The 22362-nt window shown below is 44.2% G+C and overlaps 1 protein-coding gene across 4 annotated transcripts; it reads right to left on the bottom strand.

The window, feature by feature from the left end:
• Positions 1-795: 795 nt before the first annotated feature.
• On the bottom strand, positions 796-11576 carry rbm39a (RNA binding motif protein 39a). Of its 4 annotated transcripts, XM_083669112.1 has the most exons (17): positions 11512-11576; positions 11233-11416; positions 10342-10401; positions 8782-8831; positions 7994-8179; positions 5502-5567; positions 5338-5391; positions 5061-5178; positions 4721-4879; positions 4470-4607; positions 4305-4370; positions 3978-4182; positions 3681-3767; positions 3413-3533; positions 2853-2958; positions 1650-1728; positions 796-1541 (listed from the first exon to the last, which is right to left on the bottom strand). In XM_083669112.1, exons 3-17 carry the CDS (start codon positions 10390-10392, stop codon positions 1438-1440), a joined length of 1590 nt encoding a protein of 529 aa, XP_083525238.1. In that variant the 5' UTR covers positions 10393-10401; positions 11233-11416; positions 11512-11576; the 3' UTR covers positions 796-1437. The 4 variants fall into 4 exon arrangements, with proteins under 4 accessions (XP_083525238.1, XP_083525239.1, XP_083525241.1 ...); XM_083669113.1 differs by lacking the exon at positions 11512-11576 and having other exon boundaries at positions 4727-4879; positions 11233-11503; XM_083669115.1 differs by lacking the exons at positions 5502-5567; positions 11512-11576 and having other exon boundaries at positions 4727-4879; positions 11233-11503.
• Between the last annotated feature and the right edge of the window lie 10786 nt (positions 11577-22362).

The raw sequence follows: 22362 nt of genomic DNA on the forward strand, positions 1-22362 counted from the left end.
GGTGAACGTAATGCTGCCTGTAACATCATCCAGCATGACCGGTTTGGCGGTGGGTCAGTGATGGTCTGGGGAGGCATATCCTTGGAGGGTCGCACAGACCTCCATGTCATAGCCAACGGTACTCTGACTGCTGTTAGGCACCGGGATGAGATCCTCAGACCCATTGTCAAACCTTACGCTGGTGCAGTAGGCCCTGGGTTCCTCCTAGTGCAGGACAATGCCCGGCCTCATGTGGCTTTGATACCATTGAATGGCCCTCTCGTTCCCCTGACCTAAATCCAATTGAGCGCCTATGGGACGTTATGTATCGGTGCATCCGACGCCACCAAGTACTGCCACAGACTGTCCAGGAGCTCACTGATGCCCTGATCCAGGTCTGGGAGGAGATCCCCCAGGACACCATCCGCCAACTGCCCAGACGTTGTTGGGAGTGCGTACAGGCACGCGGGGGCCATACACACTACTGAATCACCTCATGAGTTGCCGTGATAAGATTCACACAAGTTGGATCAGCCTGTGATTTGAATTTTTTACTTTGATTTTCGGTGTGATTTTGAATCCAGCCTTTGATGGGTTGATGATTTTGGTTTCCATTGACCGTTGTTACGTCATTTTGTTCTCAACAAATTATACAATGTACATCAGTAAAGATTTTCAATTTGAATAATTCGTTCATCAAGATCTGATGTGTCCCTTAAGTGTTCCCTTAATTTTTTTTGAGCAGTGTATATTGTGTATGGGTATTGGCTTATTGAGTTTTGCAGATTTGAAATGGGGAAAAGAAACTACCAGAACGACTTTAAAATAAATTTTAATCAAGGTCTTTACAAAATCAAATCTTGATTAGAAAACAGATACTGGAATACCAAACGGTATATTAATGAGCACAAATGAATAATCAGTCATTACAGTTCCAGAGCTCATGGAGCTTAAAACATTGGTAAATAATCTGATGCATAAGGAAAACTGCAATGTTTTTTTTCTCTTCTTCAAAAAGGTTGAATATCCTGTTTTGTTGTGTAAGGGTGTCTAAATTGTACACTGCCTCAGGGAAAAACATGCCCATCAAAGCTATCAAGCACAAGACGATGTATGAACAAGAATAAACTTTACAAAAGATAAAATGGTCAATTGTCAAGATCAACCCATAAACTCTTTAGGGACTCCAACCCTTATCCCACTGGCTGGAACTCTTTGCTAAATGCCCAACATGGCAAGTAAAGCTCTGATTCTTTTGTCATCAACTTAAGTCTCTGCAAAACAGGTGTTGTGGGGGAAAAAAAATAATTAAAATAAACATACTGCCACAACTTGCAGGACTGAAAAAAGCACAGACAAGGAAATGTCTAACTTTAAAAAAGAGATCAAGGGTCAAACTGAGATTCAGTGTCCAACCCATCTGCGGGTTCTGAATGCGTTATTGTGAGAATGGAAGAATCACCGGCGAGCTGGGGGGATCAGGAGCTGAGTGGCCGTCACAGAGTCAGGGAAGAGGTTGTGATACGTCGGGAGGGGGACGTACGCAGCTGTGATCATTTTACCTGGAGACAACAATGGTACACAGTCAAAAAAAATGTCCATATAGACTGCAATACTGCTTTTATGACCATTCAAAACAGGCGGTCCCTGTGTTGAGTAACTGCTCTTACCGGCAAAATATCGTCCATGTAACGCATTCACTGCTGCCATGGCGGCAGGGATGGTCGGACATTTCACATACACGTTGCCCTGAAAAGAAAACAACCAGTTAAGAGATTTTCCACTCTGCTTAAATGTTGTAATTGTTTAGCACTAGTAGACAGTTTTTACGTGCGTCAGACTTTTGTCCCAAAAAAAGTCACACCGAAATGCAGTCATTTGTGTAGTGAAAACAAGTGGTACACGCGACAGAAACAGGAACATTTGCGGGTTGGATTAAAACTTAATACATTTTAAAAAACTAAATTACTTAGGTAAATAGTAAGACATTCCGAAGCAACATTGTCATAATATATCCTTGGTTTTAGTGTTCAGAGTCTGATTTGGATACTGTTACTGAATGAGTGGGCTTCAATGGGAAAAACAAGTTGACTAAAGGCTAAATAAATAACAAAACTAGATATGCACCAAAAATCTACTTAATGATTGACTACATCAAATCTTAATGCAAAGCCACAATAACATGTAAATACAGTATAACGTTGCTTTAAGGGACTCTTACTGGAGACAGCATCATTTCAAAATAACTTCATAAAGTCTTAATCCCTTTTTAGACCAGTCACTTGAATTCAGCCTGTATACGCATTGTGGACACATTCTAGTCAAGTTGCATTACTCAGACACGCTCAAGTTGCATTTTGAATATTATTTGATTAGTCTGTCTAAAGCGCATACAGTAGGTCCCCAAATACTTCTCTCCACTGTAAACGCATGAGCAACAGCAGCAAACTCCATGTAGGCCTCTGTATACCCATAACCCACAGACCCCTTCAGGTCAGGTGGCTGGTTAAATATCGGGGAAAACAACACACAGATAAATCCATTCTGAAATTAATAGGCTACATCATGTCCAATTATTGAGCATGCAGCTGTAACATCACCGTTAATAATTGCAGATTTTTTAGGCTCTTCTCTCGCAAATAAGAGCACACTTTCTTGTACGTTGGCCTGGGGTGGACTTGTCGCCATGTATGATTTCAATGCGTTTTTCTTCTGGTGTGCACTCTTCTACGTTGTTCAAATTATGTTCAATAAATGACCATATCAGTGGGACTGACGATGTCCCTGTTTATTATTTAATATTTGTGATTTATATCAAGCCTATATTAATTTCAGCCAATAAGACCAGCCTGCTGGTGTAAAAAGGGCCTTACTTCAGTAGAGTTCTTGTCGACGTATATGTGCACAACACCTCCGTGTTTGTTACATTCTTCAATGACATCATGTTGAATGTCAACATCCCAGCCTGGGTCGTCTTCACTGCAAAACAAGAAGGGAAACCATCACTCACAGCATTGATGTACCCAGCCTTCACAAGGGAAACCATATTTACACTGGACCTTTATAACAGAATATAACAAAGACCTAAAATGTACTGCATATTTTATTGTCTTTACTAGGGACTAGAGCTATACGGCATCTTTGTACCAGACTTAAAGGAACATTTCACACCACGACTCAACAGCAAGTTATAAGTGGTCTTTGTTGTCTAAATAGCCAGGCGTTTTCACATGCACACACATTTGTAAGGTTATCTGGACAATAACAATTTTGTGTAAATAAATAAATCATTTGTTTTTTTTCTTTAATTTAGTGTCCCTTAACGCCTTTAGGCTAAAGTGTGTAATAGATGTCTAGTTTGCGTCCTTTCATCAGCAGTCTGCATTGAACAGCTAGACGTTACAGATGTATGGGTGTAGAGGCAGATACGTACGACTGGGGGTTGAACATATTAGAGAGTTGGAAGCAGTGAGTGGCGAGAGGCTGAGACGGCAGGTTCATCGCTGAGTTCATGTTCATGTTCATGTTCATATTCATAGCTGGATTCATGGCAGCTGGAAGAAAAGTCAAATCAAAGTCACCAAACTGAAAACCTTGAAGGCGACAGGATGTTTGTAAGGGCTACTTGACACATTTGTTCGTTGTCATGATCAGTTGATAAAATGGGATAAATTCGACATATAAAGCCTTGAGCGTTTTACCTGAGACTGCAGCCATAGCACCAATAGCGATCGCTCCACTCATCTGTAGGGCCTGCTGGGCAGCGGCGGGAATCTGCATACCAGTGCCTAGCATACGCAAAACACATTTGTGACATCACAGACAAGCAGGGGAACCTCCTCTACATAAGGACACCGCCGGTGTCGAATTGTCAGCTAGCACTGGTTTTTTCCCCATGATGTTTCAGCCGTATATTTAAAAACACTGCATGGGCTGCAGACAATGAAATGTGTTGACTTCGCACACAGAGTTCTGGTGTAACGCGGTGTTGCGGTTACCTTCTGCCAGCCTGGCCATGAGCTGCAGGCGTCCCGTGGTGCCCAGGTCGATGCCCGTCCTCTCCAGCTCGTCACTGTCCAGGAAGGAGCTGGCCGAGGAGGCGTCCGTACGCTCCGTCACGTGACCCACCTTCATGGGCCGGCCGGCCAGCTCAAAGCCGTTCAGCTGCTCCAGAGCCTTCTTGGCACACTCGGCGTCTGAGAACTGAACAGGGAACACGCTGTGACCCACCGCAAGGTTTTACCAGGAAAACATCATTGAATAACAAATACGAGTTGGGATATTTTGGTCGGATACAAATATAAGGTCAGCTGTGTGAGACCTACGGTGATAAACCCATATCCTTTGGATCTTCCTGTTTCACTGTCCATCATGAGCTGAATGCTCTCAATCTGGTGGGGGGGGGGGGGAAATAACGGAGAACAGGTTAGAAACTGAAGTGGTGTAAATCGAGCAGAGCAGTCGCTGGCTTAAAAAAAAATGCCTCCTACCCTTCCGAAAGGCTCAAAGATGCCACGGAGCATCTCCTCTGTGATGTTGAAGTGTAGGGAGCCCACATAGAGCCTCATGGGCCCCGCGTTGCCCTTCTGCAGATTGTTGGCCATGGCAGCGGCCCGGTTCTTCTCCGCCTGGTTACAAATACACACACACAGTCCTCATGTAGACGAATACTGCACAGCCTTTAACCACGGAGCAGAACTTCAAAGTGCCTGGTGAAGGACGATAACTGACGATTACTGACCATTACCTGTGAGGCCTGTACAATGATGGGCACCCCCAGCAGCCTCTGGCCAGACAGTCCTATCGCCAGGGGAACAGAGTTGGCCTCCACAAACTCTATGTAGGCGATGCCCTTTGACCTCCTGGAGTTCCTGTCAGAGATCATGCGCACGTCCCTCACCTAGAAGGGGAGGGAGACAAGTGGTTTGGTTAAACGGATCAATTGTGCATGTGAATCGGACTTCTGGCTTTGGGGGGGGGGGGGCTGTTGTAGCCATCTAGACGCATAATCAAACACAGCTAGAATTGGTGGCCCAAATTGACAGTTCCTGTTGGATGGGCAAGCTGGCAGAGATGCTCACCTTCCCCACGGCAGAGAAGAACTCCTCCAGGTCCCGTGGTCGTATCCTAGCAGCCAGCTGCATACAGAACACTGTGCGAGCGTCCCTCTCCTCTGGGGTCAGGTTATCTATGGGCTGCCTGGAACACACAGCAGCCAGTAGGTCATCACTCATCTCAAAAGCAGCTGCCGCAACACAACAGAGCCCGTCGTCTTGATTGCGTTATGCCCAGCAGGTCCAATATACTTTGCTTCACGGGGGATAACATTTAAATGTAATCAATTTCTCTCTGACCTACCTCACAGGGCTTTTGTCTTTCTTGAAAGGGCTTCTGCTTCTGGAGCGTCTTCGGCTGAAAGAGGGAACTCTGTTATCGTTCATTCCAGTTGATGCGTTAGTGTCACACAAGCACAGCACAAAATGACCACCCACACAACGGACAGAAAGTAGTATGATAGAAACCTTAGTTTGATGGCGGGTGGAGGGCCAATCTTCCCTCTGGAACCACCGTTAAATTTCGGCCCAGAGCTGTGATTGAAAACAAGGTTGGTCTCAGTATCTAAGACTACTACCACTGGTGTCATATTTCCTAGGTCCTATTGGCGGTGGAGTGGGGGGTTGCAGCTTTAATGAGGCACAGTGGAAGGTTATACTAGGACCATGTGATAATTCTGGTCTTTTTAAATGCTTCCATGTCAGCCTAGTCATTTCTCCCCAGCCATGCACGCTTCATTCAGGGTTTGTAAAACCTTTCACAGGTAGAATTCATGCACTTTTTGAATACTTTCGAGGAACACTAACAAAACATTTCAAGAAGCTACAGGGGCAAATTAATGTGGGGAAAAAAAAGACATTAGTAAACATTGGAGAACTTTGTCCCCACCACATCTAATGCATTTCAAACATGCATTTTATCATTTGTTTCAAATGGACAAGTGTGCAAGGTCCATCTTGTGTTATCAGGATGGCTTCCACAGTATAACTGCTTCATCCACTGTGTTGATAGTATGGTGTCTGTACATAAAGATCAGTACAGCACCAATTCCAAAGGTTCTACAATATGTTCAGCATTTCCGTTACCCGGTAATAGTCCGCTTTTTCCTCACATCATCCCTTGCATGCCTCTTCTACACTCAAATTGTACATGCATATGGCTGAACTAGGTTGTGCGCATGAAGTACTAACTGCCCCCAAATCCACTTTCAAAGTTGCCGATTTCAAACACTTGTTATAGCTCCCCCATTAGGCCAATGAAGATAATATTACATACGGGGGTAGTGGTGATCACTTCCTATCATGCTGCCAAGTTTCAAGTGAAACATGAAGCATCAAGGGAAATCGACCAACGGCATCTTAACAATAGGCCTCTACACCTCAGATTCCGAATGTATAGAACATCAGTGTAATTGGGTTTTTCCAGAGCTAAATATATACATTTATGGATTTTTATGAATGAATAAACTTGTTTATTGGCGTTTGCGGTTACTCGAGTGCCGACTGAAGTGGCTGAATTTGGCAAAGTAACGTTGGCGCTATGGACTGTTGCTAACTGAAAGGATGTTGACTAAATAAGAGATGAGATTATTTACCAAGAATTTATTTCACCAGTTAACAATGGCTAGCTTGTATTGATTAATTTCTAAAAATCAGACGTTCAAGCTTGTCACAAGCAGATTGGGTGTGGAATTCCCATCAACCGTATCAGAGAGCGGAACTTACCACTCTGATAAAGTTTGTCTTGGGGAGGGGGAGGGCTGGAACAAATCATTAGTGGAAATTACAGTGGCTGGCAACCAGAAAGTTCAGGTGTCATTGTAACAGTATGTTTTAAGAATGCTTTCCACAGTGCATTTTGCATGTTTTTGTACATGAAATACACAACAAAAATCAGTGGATGATCAATCAAGTTAGATTGAAGCAAAATCACTGACATCAATATGCAGTGCCCTGAACATGTGATGTTCTCATTTGGCAGAGTACAAGTAACTGCACAAAATAAATAAATGCTGCTCTATTTATTAATGGAGATAATTTCAGGTCATTATCGAGATATTTATATTTTTGTCTAATCAGCATTAAGAGCACACTTTTTTGCCATTGTTTTCTTATGAAAACTATGTTACTATCAGTCAGGCTCTAGCTTAGACCACCAATTACGGAAGGCAACTGACTCAAGATTGTCCTTGTGTTACAAATAGGTATCTAGCAAGCCAGAAAGCAGAAACTACATATTGGAGCCAACATTACCTCCCCTTCTAGCTACATGTGCTCACTTGCTAGATATGTTGGCTATAGAGGTGCAGTGTATTTTTCTGACGCTTAGTTGTTTATGAAACTAATAGTGTATTATGTATGTTGTCTCCCTAAAATTAGCTATCTGGTTTGGATGTGCCTTAAGGTTTGTGATAACTTGTGACCATCATGTTGCATGCTGGTTTATGCGGCCATGCCTGTCTCACACTGCATCTTGGCATGAAAGACTTTCTAAATGCATTCAATCCCCTGCAATTAGCTAGCTTGTGTGTTTAGTTGCTAATAATCACAAACCTTTTATGCACATGTTCAGGTTGGCATTAGCATTCACAGGGCACTGTCTGTACTTATGTAATATCCGGGGTTATCGCCACCCACTTGCCCGGTACACAAAATAAAAGGGAAAAATGTTATCGTTCTAAAAAGATTGTGCCAAATTACACACAAGCAAAGTTGGGTTAAAATATTTTGCTGACTAAGAGAAAATCAAGCACTTTCAAGCACCCAGTTACAAATTAAAGCACTTGAAATGGACTAAAAAATGTCCTCTGAGGCTGAACGCCTCAACCTCACATAACCTCCGACAGAGGCTGGCTCTGCCATGTCCCTGTCCAGACGGGGGCTAAGCCCTGACACCAGGTGATGGAGACATACAAGGTGGTCTTAAGGGGGGAGCGGTCCCTGACGTGATGGATACATACAAGGTGGTCTTGTGGTCTCGGTAGCGTCCGCCGCGCTCTCTGCTCCGTGAGCGGCTCCGGCGCTTGTCCTTGCTGCGGCTCCTCTTGCGCTCGCGGCTGCGGCTCCTCTTGCGGTCATGGCTCTTCTTGCGATCCCGGCTCTTGCTCCTCTTCCGGTCACGACTGCGGCTGCGGCTTTTCTTCTTCCTGGTGGGAGGGGGGGGAGTGAGTCAGGGGGGGCCTGGGAGGTTGACGCCTCACCTGCTTTACCCGTTTTCTCGATCCTCAGTTTTTTCACTTTGCGTCAAATTAACAAAGTTGGGGAAGCTAGTCTAACATTGTATTTAACTAGATTATCAAATACTTCACAAGGAAAGAAGTTGAACTACGCTAAAGCTACCCTTGAGAGAAATATAGTTTTTATCAAACTAAAGCTCCTCAGAAGAAGTACATGGAAAGTACTTAATTCAATACACAAGTCAGTTACTGAAAGATGACCAGTCCATGTGACAAAGCGTTTGAGTGAAATACTCCGAAACATTTTTTAGAAGTCAAGTAAGAAATGGGCTGGAATTATAGTTTGATTCCAACTATTGTTTCTTTTGGAAAAATGTGGCAAACAAAGTAGTTTCTACTGGAAACACGACTAGGATTTGAATTTAGTTTAACTACCACAAAGCGACTGCAAAACGCAGTTAAACTAATAGTTGAACGACATGTAGAACTACTCCCCAACACTGCAAATTAACACATCAAATCAAACTACATTGATACGAGCTTGTCTTGTTATTAGAAGAGCAGGTACTTACTTCTTGCTGCGTTCCTCATGGCCATTGGGACTACTGGGCTTGATCTCATCCTAAGCAGGGTCGATAGAAGAACAGCATGAGGACGAAGAGGCAACATTTCAAGTCGTCAGGATAAAGGGGGTGGGAACAAGAGAAAATATAATAATAATTTTAAAAAAGTATTCAAACAATAGTTATCAAGTGGAGAGGTATCAACTTCTACAGTGTGGGGAGTGGGGGCTTTAACCACTTTTGCTGTAAATTCCACATTCTTCCTGGTAAGTCATACTGTAGTTAGCCATTTAGCCAGAAAAAAAAAAAAGGTCCTAGTACTAATCCACAGGTCTTCTGCAGCCCCAGCCAGATCAGTACCAAGGGATTCTTTGCCTAAGACCAAAGTGGCCAAGCTAGCGCCTGCCACTGATCGAGTTCCAGTGGGGGGAGGAGGGGGAGAGGGGGGGATGCCATTCCAGTGATCTTCACCCATTTTCGTTCGTGGACTGTAAGAGCCTGATGCCACCTCTGTCACATCTCGCCCTGAAGCAGACAGGGATTCACACTGCTTAGTAACGTCGACCCCTAAGCAGAGTCATGATTAAATATGATGAGGTCAAAATGAATGTCCCTAGTTCGTAGCCAGCAGCATAACAGATCCAGCTGTCCCATTGTGTGTACTATACTATCAAATCAAAGCTTTTACTCAAACTGTGGCCAATGTTATGTACTAGTGGAGAAATGACTACATACTAATGAATGAGCATGCAAAATAATTACTTTCTGGTCAACAATAAAACAACAGTGTATGAGGTCAAAAGACGTTTGATTCACATAGGTTACACAAGTTATTGTCTGTTGGAAAGATCTGCATAGGGATAAAATCCAGAACTCACTAGAATGAGAAACAAGAGTGACCTTGTGAGAAGCCCTACTAAACTATAATGACAGTAAAGGACATGCAATCATTTAATGTCTATAATGTGTCATCTTACCATACCTTTAACAGTACACTACATATAGGACATACATGTTCACATAGCATTCTATAAGTAGAGGGGTGTAATCAATAATGTGGGTCCAACCACACCATGCACACTGATGTCTCAAAATACATGTTCTTGTGCATCCACTGCATTCGCCTTGTAGACTTGGCCATTCCAGGACCACAATTAAATTACCAAGGGGACCACAGTACAGCAATACATTGGGCAATTACTACCTTCATTTTTTGACAGATCACACTGGAATTCATGGAAGTAGAGGTGAGATATCGTTAGGCAAGTCTACAAAAAGAGATAGATGGGCATTTATTCATAGTCTGGAAAAAAAACTACTGTACAGCATAACATTTCCCTGGGTCCATACAGTACATGCTTTAGCCCACTCCTGTGTCAAATACCAGTCAGAGGAGTCAGCTAAAGCACATGCAGTAGAGAGCAAGGCATGAATCACATCAGAAACACAAACAAATGATATCTACACATTTAGGGTTTGGGGCAGAGAAGAGGTAACAGATCAAAACAGTAGTTAACAGTAGGTTAACAAGGTTACAATCGCAAACACTTCAGGTTGTTTAATACCCACCTTTCTGTATGGAGCTTCAAGCATTGCCTCTATGTCAAAATCATCAGCCATGATGGAGCACTGCAGAAGAGAAACGGCAGTATGTTAACATTTTTAAAAAGCTAGCCCAGGACACTTCCGCACACTGGGGAGCCATCACCGCTTCACTGGGGAGCCATCCACGAGTTTCAAGTAAACACGTTCCTATTAGCGATGAACTGTTCTCCTCAAATGCGAAATCTAACGTGATCGGATCGGATCACTTGTGTTTACCGCTCCAATTTTTTGGAGTTTAGAAAATGGCAGGGAGTCACATGGTCAGCGGTAAACAAAAGTGGTCAGAATTCGGATTTTGGACAAAGTAGACCCTTTCCTTAGCGCAGGAGAAGAATCGGCCAGCACTGTAAGCAACACCTTCGGTGAGTTGACGAAACAAGCGTTACAATTTCCAGGCAGTCACTAAACAACAGCCAGGACATACATGAGCTTTATGCATTGAATGGAACCGGGTGGGAGAAATGAAGGCTGTGAAGTGTGAAGCACGGACGGACACCCCGGGACCAGAGCTAGCGGAGAGCTAGCACGCAAACGGCAACTGGCTAAGTACGAAAAATAGGCGTTATGTAACGCCGACTTCCCCTCCAAAACATCATCGCACGCATTTAATCATGCTAGCGATCTAGGACAAATACCATTTGCTGTAGGTATATACATGGAACACGATATAAGTAAGCAAATTACACCAAGGCTTGTGAAAGCGGCCTCTGTCAGTGTAACCAACTTGCTAGTCGTCGCCCGGGACGAGTTGTTTGCATGCTAGCTAGATAACGAGTTTGCGACACACGTCTGGAAAGATAAGATAAGGCAACTATATTTGGAGTAAAATGTGTGAAATTAGATAGTGAACATTACCTGTAGGATCAGGTGTTTCGGCTCAAACTGACAAACTCGTGTGTGGGGGGTTCCTTTCCCAGGCCTCAAAGCAAGCCAGCGACGAATGTTTTCCTTCCGCGTCGCAAAACCGACGATACGATAGCGAAGATCTCCACTTATGTAGCTTCCAACTGAAGAAACAGCGTCTTTCAGATGCTGTAACCTGTGTGAAATATTACAAGGCCAAGCGAGTTAAATGAAATGTATGGACGAGACTTCGAGAAAAAAACTGTTGCTGCGTCTCGTTGCCGCGCTCACCTAATGGCGCATGCAGTCAACCTTGCTACTTCGTCGTCTTCTTCCTCTCTGGAGCTTCACGGCGGTTGGCCGAAACCCCGATTTTAAATGCGCACTGCCGCCACCAACCGGACGGGCGAGTAACCTATCACACGTTAAAGGGATAGTTTCCCTTTAAAATGAAATGGTAAAAAAAAAGAAAGAAAAGAGACACCCACCAGGTTTAGTTTAATTTTCCTTTGGTCGTATGACGTGATCATCTGCTGGTGGGGTTGAGGGTTTCCGAACGAGGCACAGTAGGTGGCGGTAATGCACCATGCACGTTGCCAACCGCCCTAAAACACCATCGAAAAAGAAGACCCCCTAACCAGAGATGGTATATATTACTGAGCAGACTGTGGAGGCAGAAACCGGAGTACGGCTTCATTGTAATGCATGGAATGGATTCAGCAAGGGCTCATTGAAATTCATTGAATGGAATTTAGGAATGGTATCAAACAAAACATTTTGGGGGGGGGGGGATTTAAGTGATTTCATTTTAATGTTCGAGTTGAACAGCACTTATGGCTGCCTAGTGTTTAATTGGACAATTACTGTAGTGGCTTTACTGTACTTTACTGCTCAATACAAACACATATTCGCTATATTACACCTAATATATGTCGTCATATACACTTGTTGCTTCCCTCCGCAGTCTGTGGAAAAATAAGGACTGGGCCGTACTTTCAGTGCTGGACTGTGTGTGAGTGAGTGTGTGTGTGAGTGCGTGTGTAAAGCACACTGAATTGTGTTTGATGTACGAATCGTGCTGGAGATCCGCAGGCCCATTTGGCGTGTAAACGACAGATCCGCTCGGGGGGAAAGGAAAGAAATTACAATGGACCCCAGACAGAGGAACATAACAAACAGTTGAACCTGCAACGGTGGTCCTTTATCTGCACAGAGTCAGCGTATGGATTATGTATTTGCTCAAGAACATGTCTCACATTGAACAGCAAAAAAACAAGCAAACAAAAGTCCAAACATCCCAATGACCTGAAGATGTGCCTGTAACAACCTGTCTATGCTTCTAGAGTAGACAGACCTGCCAAAGTTCCAGGAGAGGAAGTTCACTTTAGGAGGAGCCACATCATTACTCATCTTTTTTGTCTTCCAGGCTTTATGAGACTGCATTTTTCTGGGTTTCATCTCATTCTTTCCGTTGTATCCTGCCACAGCTTGCTGCTGCTCTGCTGTCTGCCAACTTTCCGTAATTACCCCCCCCCCCCCCCCCCCCCCCCCCACACACACACACACGCACACTCCTTCTCTTAGTGTCTCTCCCCTCTCTCTCTCCCCATCTTCCCTCTCTCTCTCCCCCTGTCTTCCCTCTCTCTGTCTCTTTCTTCGCTATCCCCCCTCCCCACACACACATGCACACACACCAGAGCGAGACATCGGTCAGTTGTAAATGTCTTGGGGGGGGTGTGTGTGTTGCACAGTATAAACATGACACACATCTGGTGGAAGCCAGATTCCTGACACGTTCCAGGAACTAGCCTAGCGACCAGTGCTGTGCAGGAGCATCCATCTTCCTGTACCCCCCACGCTTGTTAACTTTTTCCATTCTGCTGTTCAGTTCTGCTGGTGTTCTACAACATGTGTTCTTCCTGTACTCTCAACTATAAAAGTAGTATTTGTTTTGCGCTGTCTTTCAATGAGAGTGATGTATGATTTGTCCAGAAATAATGCAAAAAATGAGATGGATTCATTGTTAAACAACATAGGATATAAGACATTAAAAGAAGTATGTTTTTCAATGCGTGAAAGGACAAGAAGTTGAGAAATACAAAATAGGACAATATATTTTTGTCTTAAATGAAAATTACTGTGTATTAGGGCAAGATCCAACTTTCAGACCTGGAGGCCAATATAGGCCAGTATAGTGAAAGAACTTGTTTCTCAATATTGTATGCGTCTGTGTCTGTGTGTGTGTGTGTGTGAGTGAAAGAGAGAGAGAGAGAGAGAGAGAGAGTTAGTATGTGTCTAGCCTATGTGTGATAGCTTGTAGGATTGCATAGTTGAAGTGTGTGTGTGTGTGTGTGTGTGTGTGTATGTGTGTGTGTGTGTGTGTGTGTGTGTGTGTGTGTGTGTGTGTAGGAGGCTGTGTGTGTACCTGGCCATGTGTGTGTTCGTTAAGGGTTGTGCAGAGCAATGCATTCTTTCCATTACCCAGACCAAATCAATGCACTGAGCTCCGAGCCAACGCACCCCCCCACTTCCCCCTCCATCCCCTCTTCCCTCTCTGGCTGTGACAAGGGGAGAGAGTGGAAAGAGCTGACCCAGGCCTGTCACTGCAGGGCTGGCCTCGATACACGCGCACTCACACACACACACACTCACCCAGGCTCCAACAACATATAAACACACACACACACACACACACACACACACTTGCCCATTCATGACCAACAAACATCTTTTTTAGTTTTGGAAACATATTTTCTAATGTTGATATTTGATGCTTTGATGCTTGATTGTTTTACAAACTGTAGTCATAGTCCTTCAATAGTTAGAGGAATGTTGTATCACTTGCAGCACATGGTAAAGTGAGAACATAACTGATGTTTAAGTATACTGTACAGCCATTCGAATGTAATACTACTGTAATATTACATCATACCATTTTGGTGGGTACAGAACGCATTTGACCCAAGCACACTGAAGTAAGCCATATGAATATCCTGCCAACCACTGAATCAGGCACTAGAAAGAGAAACAAACAAACAGATGACCTCTGTGTAATACAATGTGATGTACAGTACATACACATTTGCACAATCTATCGCTCCATTTGTGTTTAGATTTGAGTCAATGTCAACCACTCCCTTTCAGGGTGCCACTTCACTCTTTCAGCCATATCATTTGACCTATAACCAGTGTCGGACTGGCCATCTGGAGCACCGGGAGAATTCCCGGTGGGCCAGTCGATCTGTGGGCTGTGGGGCCGAGCGACACAGCCCACTACTCCATCTCCCCCGGCGTGGCAGGCCCATTGGTCCATTCCTCCTTTCATGCAGCCCTGCCTGCACCCAGTCCGTCCCTGCCTATAACTGAAATCAAACCTTTGCATCACACCTGTAATTGAAACAGACATTTTAAGGAATTATTATGTACATTATTTCAGGAGACCCTATAAAAACAAAGATATTGATTCCAAAATTACATTAACTATTATCCTTGCATTAAGATGGACTCAATTCAACTTACTGAGTGTTGTGTTGATGACAGTTTTGCATTTTAGCTCATTTTAAGTGTCATAGCGAAGGGTCTGAATACTTATATATATAAGGTACTTCTGTACTTCAATTTGAATACATTTACTGAAATTTCTAAAAACCTGTTTTCGCTTTGTCATTCTGGGGTATTGTGTGTGGATTGATGGAAAATTCTTTTAATTTAATTCATTTTAAATTGAGTCTATAACACAACAAAATGTGGAAAAAGTGAAGGGGTCTGAATACTTTCCGAAGGCACTGTATTGTACACATGGCCCTGGAATGCTAATGATTTCTTTTCAAGTGTTTGTGCATGGCAATTGTACTGCTGTGGTATGCCATTTGGGCTTTGCACAATTAACAAAGCCCCATATTATTTGGTTTCCGCTTAAAGTATTCCCACACTTCAAAACAAAACATTCGTCATAAATATGCAAGGGCTAAGAGTGCTTTTAGCCTGGGCTAAGCAACTGTTCACACCTGCACTTAGATACCAGGACCCAGTTTTCCTTGCATGAAAATTAAGCAGTGATTATGACCGTCCAAGGAGCCCACAAATAACACATTTCTGGAAAAATAAATAAATAAACATTTCAAAATTCATATCAATAGATTATTATTCATGTCTCTATGACCTTTTTTTATGGCCTTTTTACAGTCCTTAACGGCCGATGTTGCGTATACAAAACATTTACATTTCAAGTGACTATACCTTTGCCAAAAATATATATAGTACATATTTCCTAGAAAGTTTACCCTGGTATTTCTGGACATGTTATGAGCATTTTGTATCGAAGTATTCAAAGTTTGTATGAAGAGGAGCAGAGAAAACGTATTCAAGTTAGAGACTTCAAGACTTTCCTTTTGATCGCGTACAGACATTTTATCAGGTGTTTAAAGACATTGTTGCATATATGCAACATCAGGCATTAAAGTAAGCTAGCACCGACTTTAGCCCAGGGCCATCTGACTTTTCGGGGTTAGCCCCAGAAATCTCCCAAACATGGTGCCAAAACTAGGCAGTGTGAAACAGGGTCAGGGTTAACTGCAATGGAATGCTGTCATCCAATCACACAGCTGAACCGTTACTATGGCATTTTCTGGAGCTAATTTGTTAAGCTAGCCAACTTGTTGCTATGGTTATTTCAGTTAACCCAGGCTTTCGGTGTACAAGTGTGAATCGTTAGCCTAGGGTTAACACTAAGCCCAGCGTTAACAGACGTGTGTGTGTGTGTGTGTGTGTGTGTGTGTGTGTGTGCGCGTGAATTGAGGGTAAGCTAGCCCTGGGCCAGTCTTGGCCCTGCCCAGATAGAAAGCATACGTCTTTCCAATGCAGGCGAGACGATGGCCAATGCTGTCGGGCCAATGCACTTTTGGCCTCTGGTGGTATGTTTGTGGGACATTGGCGTGCGGCGGATTTGAGGTGGGCACAGGTTGGCTTTAGGATATCATGTCAATTATACTAATTGCCAACGTCTGAATTCTGTTGTTTTAATAGGCCACAGCAGTCAGACAACACAAAAATACCAAAAATGAGGGTATGTTTATTTACCTTGAACGCATTCACACATTCCACTCGAACATTGCCTCCCGTAAAACCTTCCAACGAGTCCCCAGCAAACATCAACATTTCTTTGCTTTTGAGGTGATTGGTTTGAGCACTGCGCAGATTTGCTAATCTTGATCACATAATTGGTAGTTGTTTTCTATCAATATTAAGTTTCACGTACATTATTTTCAGCCCCTTTCAGTGCATTTTTTACGGCTACAAAGATGACTGATCCCCGTCGACTCCCTTAAGTCATCTTTTTTGCATTTGGTCAGCAAATGTCATTTTCTATACTTTGTTATAGTGCAGACTTTCGAAAATGATGACTGCTGCGTTATAGGCCACAGCATGTATATAGAAAACATAGAGACTGTCAAAATCTACTCTACCAACGCCAGCTTTTTCAATACCAGTGAGGTGACCAACAATTAACGTGTTATGTCTGCACACTAGGTTAGCAGTGATACATCAGAGTTCATAGCAGTGTTCTCTGTGCTGCGATTGTTGTGTTATGCCTGAGTGAGACAATATGTGTTTGATTGCTCTGTTCTGTCAGGTGATTTGTGTCAGTAAACAAGCGTTGAGTTGATGCTATGACTGTCATGGTGTAATCATTACAAACCTAATATTTGGCGACGAGGATGGCTGATATCTCTTTCCTACCATCTCCCTCCTTTCTTGCATTGCCTGGTGAGCCCCCGATACTATGGGGGCCCTGGTTATGGTCCTTCGAAACGTACCTCATAGTCTTGGGGCTAGCTGATGTGAGCGCCGCTCGGAAGAAGGCACTGTTGTTGGGATCGGATGGCCAGCTTGTGCTCAGGATCTTAGGGGACACCAATGACTTTACCTGTGACACAGCTGTGGGCCTTTTGAGCACTCATTTCGCTGCCTCACAAAGTGTGTCTCTCCTTGACATTGACGTTTACAGACAATTTTTCAGCTCACTGCCACTGTCTGCGCCCTCCACTGCCCTCTGTGTACTCCAGAATTGATCTGGTTGGCTCACTCCATGTGACTATTCGCTTTGGAACCAAGGTTCTGCCCAACTTTGGTTTTCATGTCGCCCGCCGTGGGGCCAACCTGATGGGCCTGGATCTCTTCACTGCTCTGGGGTTCTCCCTCTTGGACACAGGTGGGTCTGTAATCCTGCCTGTCACCCCCATCATCCAGCCACTGTGCCACATCCCTCTGGCTCTCCGTGATGGGGTCTCTGCCGAGCTACAGCAGCTGCTGGAAGCTGTTATCATGGAGCCAGTAGACGCCGTCACCCTGGGTCTCATACCTGGTGGTGGCTAAGAAGAAGTCTGGTTCTCTGCATGTCTGTGTGGATCTGTGTGCAGTGAATAAGGCTGTGATCCCTGACAAAGATCCACTTCCCACCTCAGAGGAGCTCACAGCTCAATTCTACGGCTCTACTGTGTTCTCCAAGCTGGATCTCAGATAGGGATATCTCCAGGTGTTTCTCCACCCCAGCAGCAGAAACCTCACAGCCTTTGTGACACATGCAGAAGTGACCCGGATGCCCTTTGGCCTCAGCTCCGCCCCCAGCCACCCAAGTCTCTGTGCTGGCAGGCATACCGTGCGGGGTGGTGCCACAACCACAACGAGCGACTCAACAGTGTTTTCACAGCCTTAGCCAAGCACAAGCTCATTCTCAATGGTGATAATGTGTCCTCGCTGTGCCAGCCATTGAAAACATGGAGTTCTGGCTGTCAGCAGCTGGCATGTCTCCACTCGAGTCCAATGTGGACGCCATTCAGGTCATTCCCGAGCCCAGCTCAGCCGCTCAGGTCGCCTCCTTCCTGGGCATGACAGGCTATTACCTGAAGTTTCTGCCACATTACTCTGCCACCACAGCCCCACTGCGCCAACTGCTGCGTAAGGAGGAGCCATGGGTGTGGTCTCAGGCGTGCACTGACGCTGTGCATGCCCTCAAAGCACAACTTACCTCATCTCCAGTGCTGGCTCACTTCGACATCTCCAGTCCCACCCTCGTCACCCAGCTTCCAACCCAGTTGTAGGGGCTGTGCTGTCACAGATGCAGAACAGAGTAGAGAAGCCCATCACCTTCGACTGAGCAGCGGTAGTCGGTGGGTGAGTGTGAGACGCTAGCGTGTATCTGGGCCTGTGAAAGGTGGCACTTCTACCTCTATGGCCGCTCCTTCACCCTGAGGACAGACCGCCAGGCACTAACGATGCTGCCGTCCACATCAGGAACAGGCCATAGATCGCTTAGGCTACACCGTTGGTCTGACCGCCTCTATCAGTATAACTACACCCTGCAGTTCACCCCAGGCAAAGACAATGTTGTGGCTGACCTTCTCTCTTGCTCTGTCATCACCCCAGCTCCACACGCAGGCTCTGACTGTGGAACAGGACATTATTCAGATTCTACACACACTCCTCCAAGCCACTGTCTCTCTGCAGGAGCTCAAGGAAACCTCTGAACTGGACCCTGTCCTCTCGCAGGTCCATACCCAAGTCTAGAATGGCTGGCCACACAAGATGACAGAGGAACTGTCTCCCGAGTCAAACAGGAGCTCTCCTGCTGGAACGACACCTGCACTGGCTTTGCACTGTGGTTCCTAGTGCTCTTTGTGTGCTTGATTTGACTATGGCACATGAGGGCCACCTGGGCATAGTGAAGCTGAAACAGCACTGTCAAGACCTGGTATGGTGGCCAGGTATAGACCGAGGCATTGAGGCCCTGGTCAAGGACTGCTCTGCCTGCCTTGCAAGTGGCAAGACTGGTCAACAGGCTCCCCCACTCCTGCAACCTCTCGTCTGGCCCTCCCAGCCCTGGGAACACCTGCAGCTGGACATCTGCGGTGAGATTCACAGGGTCCCCCACCATCAACGCTTCTTGATGGTTGGCTAGGACCTGCATTCAAAATGGCCGGAGGTCACCAGTACCGGCTCTGTTACCTCTCAGGTCATCTTTGACTTCCTGTACTCTCTTTTCTCCCACTGGGGCCTCCCAAAGATCATCACCACTGACAACAGCCCTCAAATGGTCTCACCTCCTACCTGGAGAGTCCGTCATATCCGCACTGCCTTTTATCATCCCAAGCCAATGTGTCAAGCGTTTTAATCAGACATTGAAGAACGGCCTTAGAGTGCAAGCCATTATGATGTGACAAGGTGCATTGTTGAGAATGAAGACCGGCATCTCACTATCCTATCAGAGATCTCAGAGGATGATGATGCCACAGTTGATTTGTGCACTGAGGATTTCTAGTGCGGGTGCTTGGTGTCTTGAAACCAGCGAATGCAATTCTACAGTCTCAGTCTGTGGATATGTGCACTGCTTGTGAGGTTGTTGTTGCACCACTGGAGTCCTTATAACAAATACCATAGACATGGATGAATTTGTTAGAGTTTTTGCCAAGGGAAACAGGAGGCTGATGTTGTAGATAGATAGATAGATAGATAGATAGATAGATAGATAGATAGATAGATAGATAGATAGATAGATAGATAAAAAATAAAGAAATGGATATATGACTGATATACTGTACATATACCTTCGGGCTACTAGTCCGCTCCTCTAACATCTGGGCTGCCTACTGCCCAAGTTGCCCACCTATTATTTCTACCAGCCCACCCTAATATAGCAGGCTAAAACTGGCCCTGCCAATAGGGTAAGACAAAATATTTGCACAGCCAATATTTCCATTAGTCTTGCTTCTTACAGCTTTGCATTGATTTCTCAAAATATTATTCCCCAATTTGTTAGCTAAAACAAAATATTGCACAGGCAAATTATGTGGTTACAAATGCGACTGGCTATATGACGTATTTATATAGGCCAAGTTTCGGTATTAAATTATGCTACATACAGACTTCACTCACAAAATATTATTCCCAAATTTGCCTACAGCTGTATTTGTAGCCAGAATGAAAAGTTACCGGAACCTGTAATGCTTATTTGCTTCATTATCAGTCTTGCTTCTTAATGCTTTACAAATGATAATGTCAAATATCTTGGTGTCATCCTTGACCTTGAACTCACGTTCAATGCATCAAAAACACATCCAGAGCTGCCTTCTTTCACCTTTGCAATGTCGCTAAGGTCAGGAATTTTGTATCGTTCCATGACGCAGAGAAATTGATTCACGTCTTCATAACATCACAACTTGACTACTGTAATGTGTTACTATCTGGCTTCTCCAACACAGCCAAAAGAAGTCTGCAACTGGTCAAAAATGCAGCCGCCAAACTTCTGACTAGATTTGATCACATCACCTTTATTTTATCATCTCTACAATGGCTGCCAGTAAAGCAGCTAACATATTTCAAGGTCTTATAAAGCATTAAAGAGTCTTGCACCTGATTATTTAGTAGACCTGCTCAAACCCTACCAACCCACTCGCACTCTAAAATCCAAAGATGCCTGCTTGCCGTCCCCCTCTACAGCTGGAGGCTTTTTCATATCATGCACCAGTTCTGTGGAATAGCCTGTCTACCCCTGTGAGGGTGTCAGGGACAAGGTTAAGTCCAACCTCAAGACTCACCTTTTTAGCTCTGCATACAGTTGTCCGTAGAACTCTCTATCCCTATTACCATTATTTGACTGTGTTAATAGTGTTTTATTGAATATTACCTTATTGTTTTTAGATTGTTGTGATGTTGTCATATGTCTTTGTAATGTGTGTTGAGACACCTGTGTGAAATGCACTTTAAATAAAGTTTGATTTGATTTGAATAAAGAATTAAGTCATATTTACATGCATTTAACATACCATACAAATATACAAAACATCAGGTGCTATGGTGCTGTGATGAAACAAAAGCCTCAAGGACTGGCATTGGGCACTTCTAAATCTTTGTTGTTCAGATGTACTTTTAAGAAATGGTCCTCTATGGCTCAGTCGTTAGAGCATGGTCTTAACAATGCTAAGGTTGTGGGTCTGATCCCACTGGGATCATATATACTGAAAAATGTATGCACTCACTGCAATGTAAGTCGCTTTGGATAAAAGCGTCAGCTAAATGGCATAAATAAGAAAAGGCAGTGGAAAGTTCTTTAAATGTCAAACTCAAATTAAAGTTGCATTTCTTGTTACTATGCACTTGTATTACATCTATTGATCCTTTTAATCAATATCTATTTTTACATATGAAAATACCACAGAATTTTACAAAATGCCCCAAGAAATTAGTGAACAGGGACAACATTTTTCCTACACTGAGAACCACAGTGACAGAACACTGGAAGGGAACTTGCCCACGTCTCTCACACCAACCCTCAAACAGCCCCCACTTAAAGCCCTAAAGGCTTTTCTGAATCATGACGACCACGTTTGGAGGGTGACCCACCGAGTCTAGGTTAGACCTCTCACGGGCCAGGCACATAGATCCATCAGCTTGGGGTGCAGGTGGTATATTTGGCCCTGTGCCTGGGACAGCAGGTCCCTGTGCTGCGTAAGGCACCAAGGCTGTGGGTAAAGGAGAGGAATAATCTGGAGACATAGCAGTGATGAGCCCCTAACCAACACCGCACCTCCTGACTGTCATAAATTAACGTTTGGGCATACATCATTTAAGCAATGTCATTATGATGATCTGCCTAGTTTTCACATACATACCGTATAGTCCTGTAGGCTAAAGCTAAACTTTAGCTGTGTTGATGTAGCCCATGGTGGAGCTAGCTGTGTGATGATAACGTTGTTAAGTAAAACAAGAATAGTTGTAATTACACCCAAACCACATAGTGTTTACTAAACATTTTTGTTTATTCATTTAATCTCAGTGAATATCGTAGTCATGTTCTGATCCATCCATTCACGTCTTGAAGCTACTACTACTACGCAGGACAGTTAAACTCATAAGGCATAAATGTTTTTAAAGAACAAATGTGTATTATTAATTGAAATTACCATTAAAGGGTATTCTTACGATAGCTTATGGCTCTGATTATGGCTCTAGATTGCAGGAAAAATCTGTTTCGGGTGTTTGAGAAATGCAAAATGCTCAGCATGGACAATCCCCCTACGGGACTCGTGTATTTCACCATGGACAACCCCCCTCCGGAACTCATGTATTTCACCATGGACAACCCCC

Source organism: Argentina silus (assembly GCF_951799395.1).
Source record: "Argentina silus genome assembly, chromosome: 4".
NCBI classification, from domain to species: Eukaryota; Metazoa; Chordata; class Actinopteri; order Argentiniformes; family Argentinidae; genus Argentina; species Argentina silus.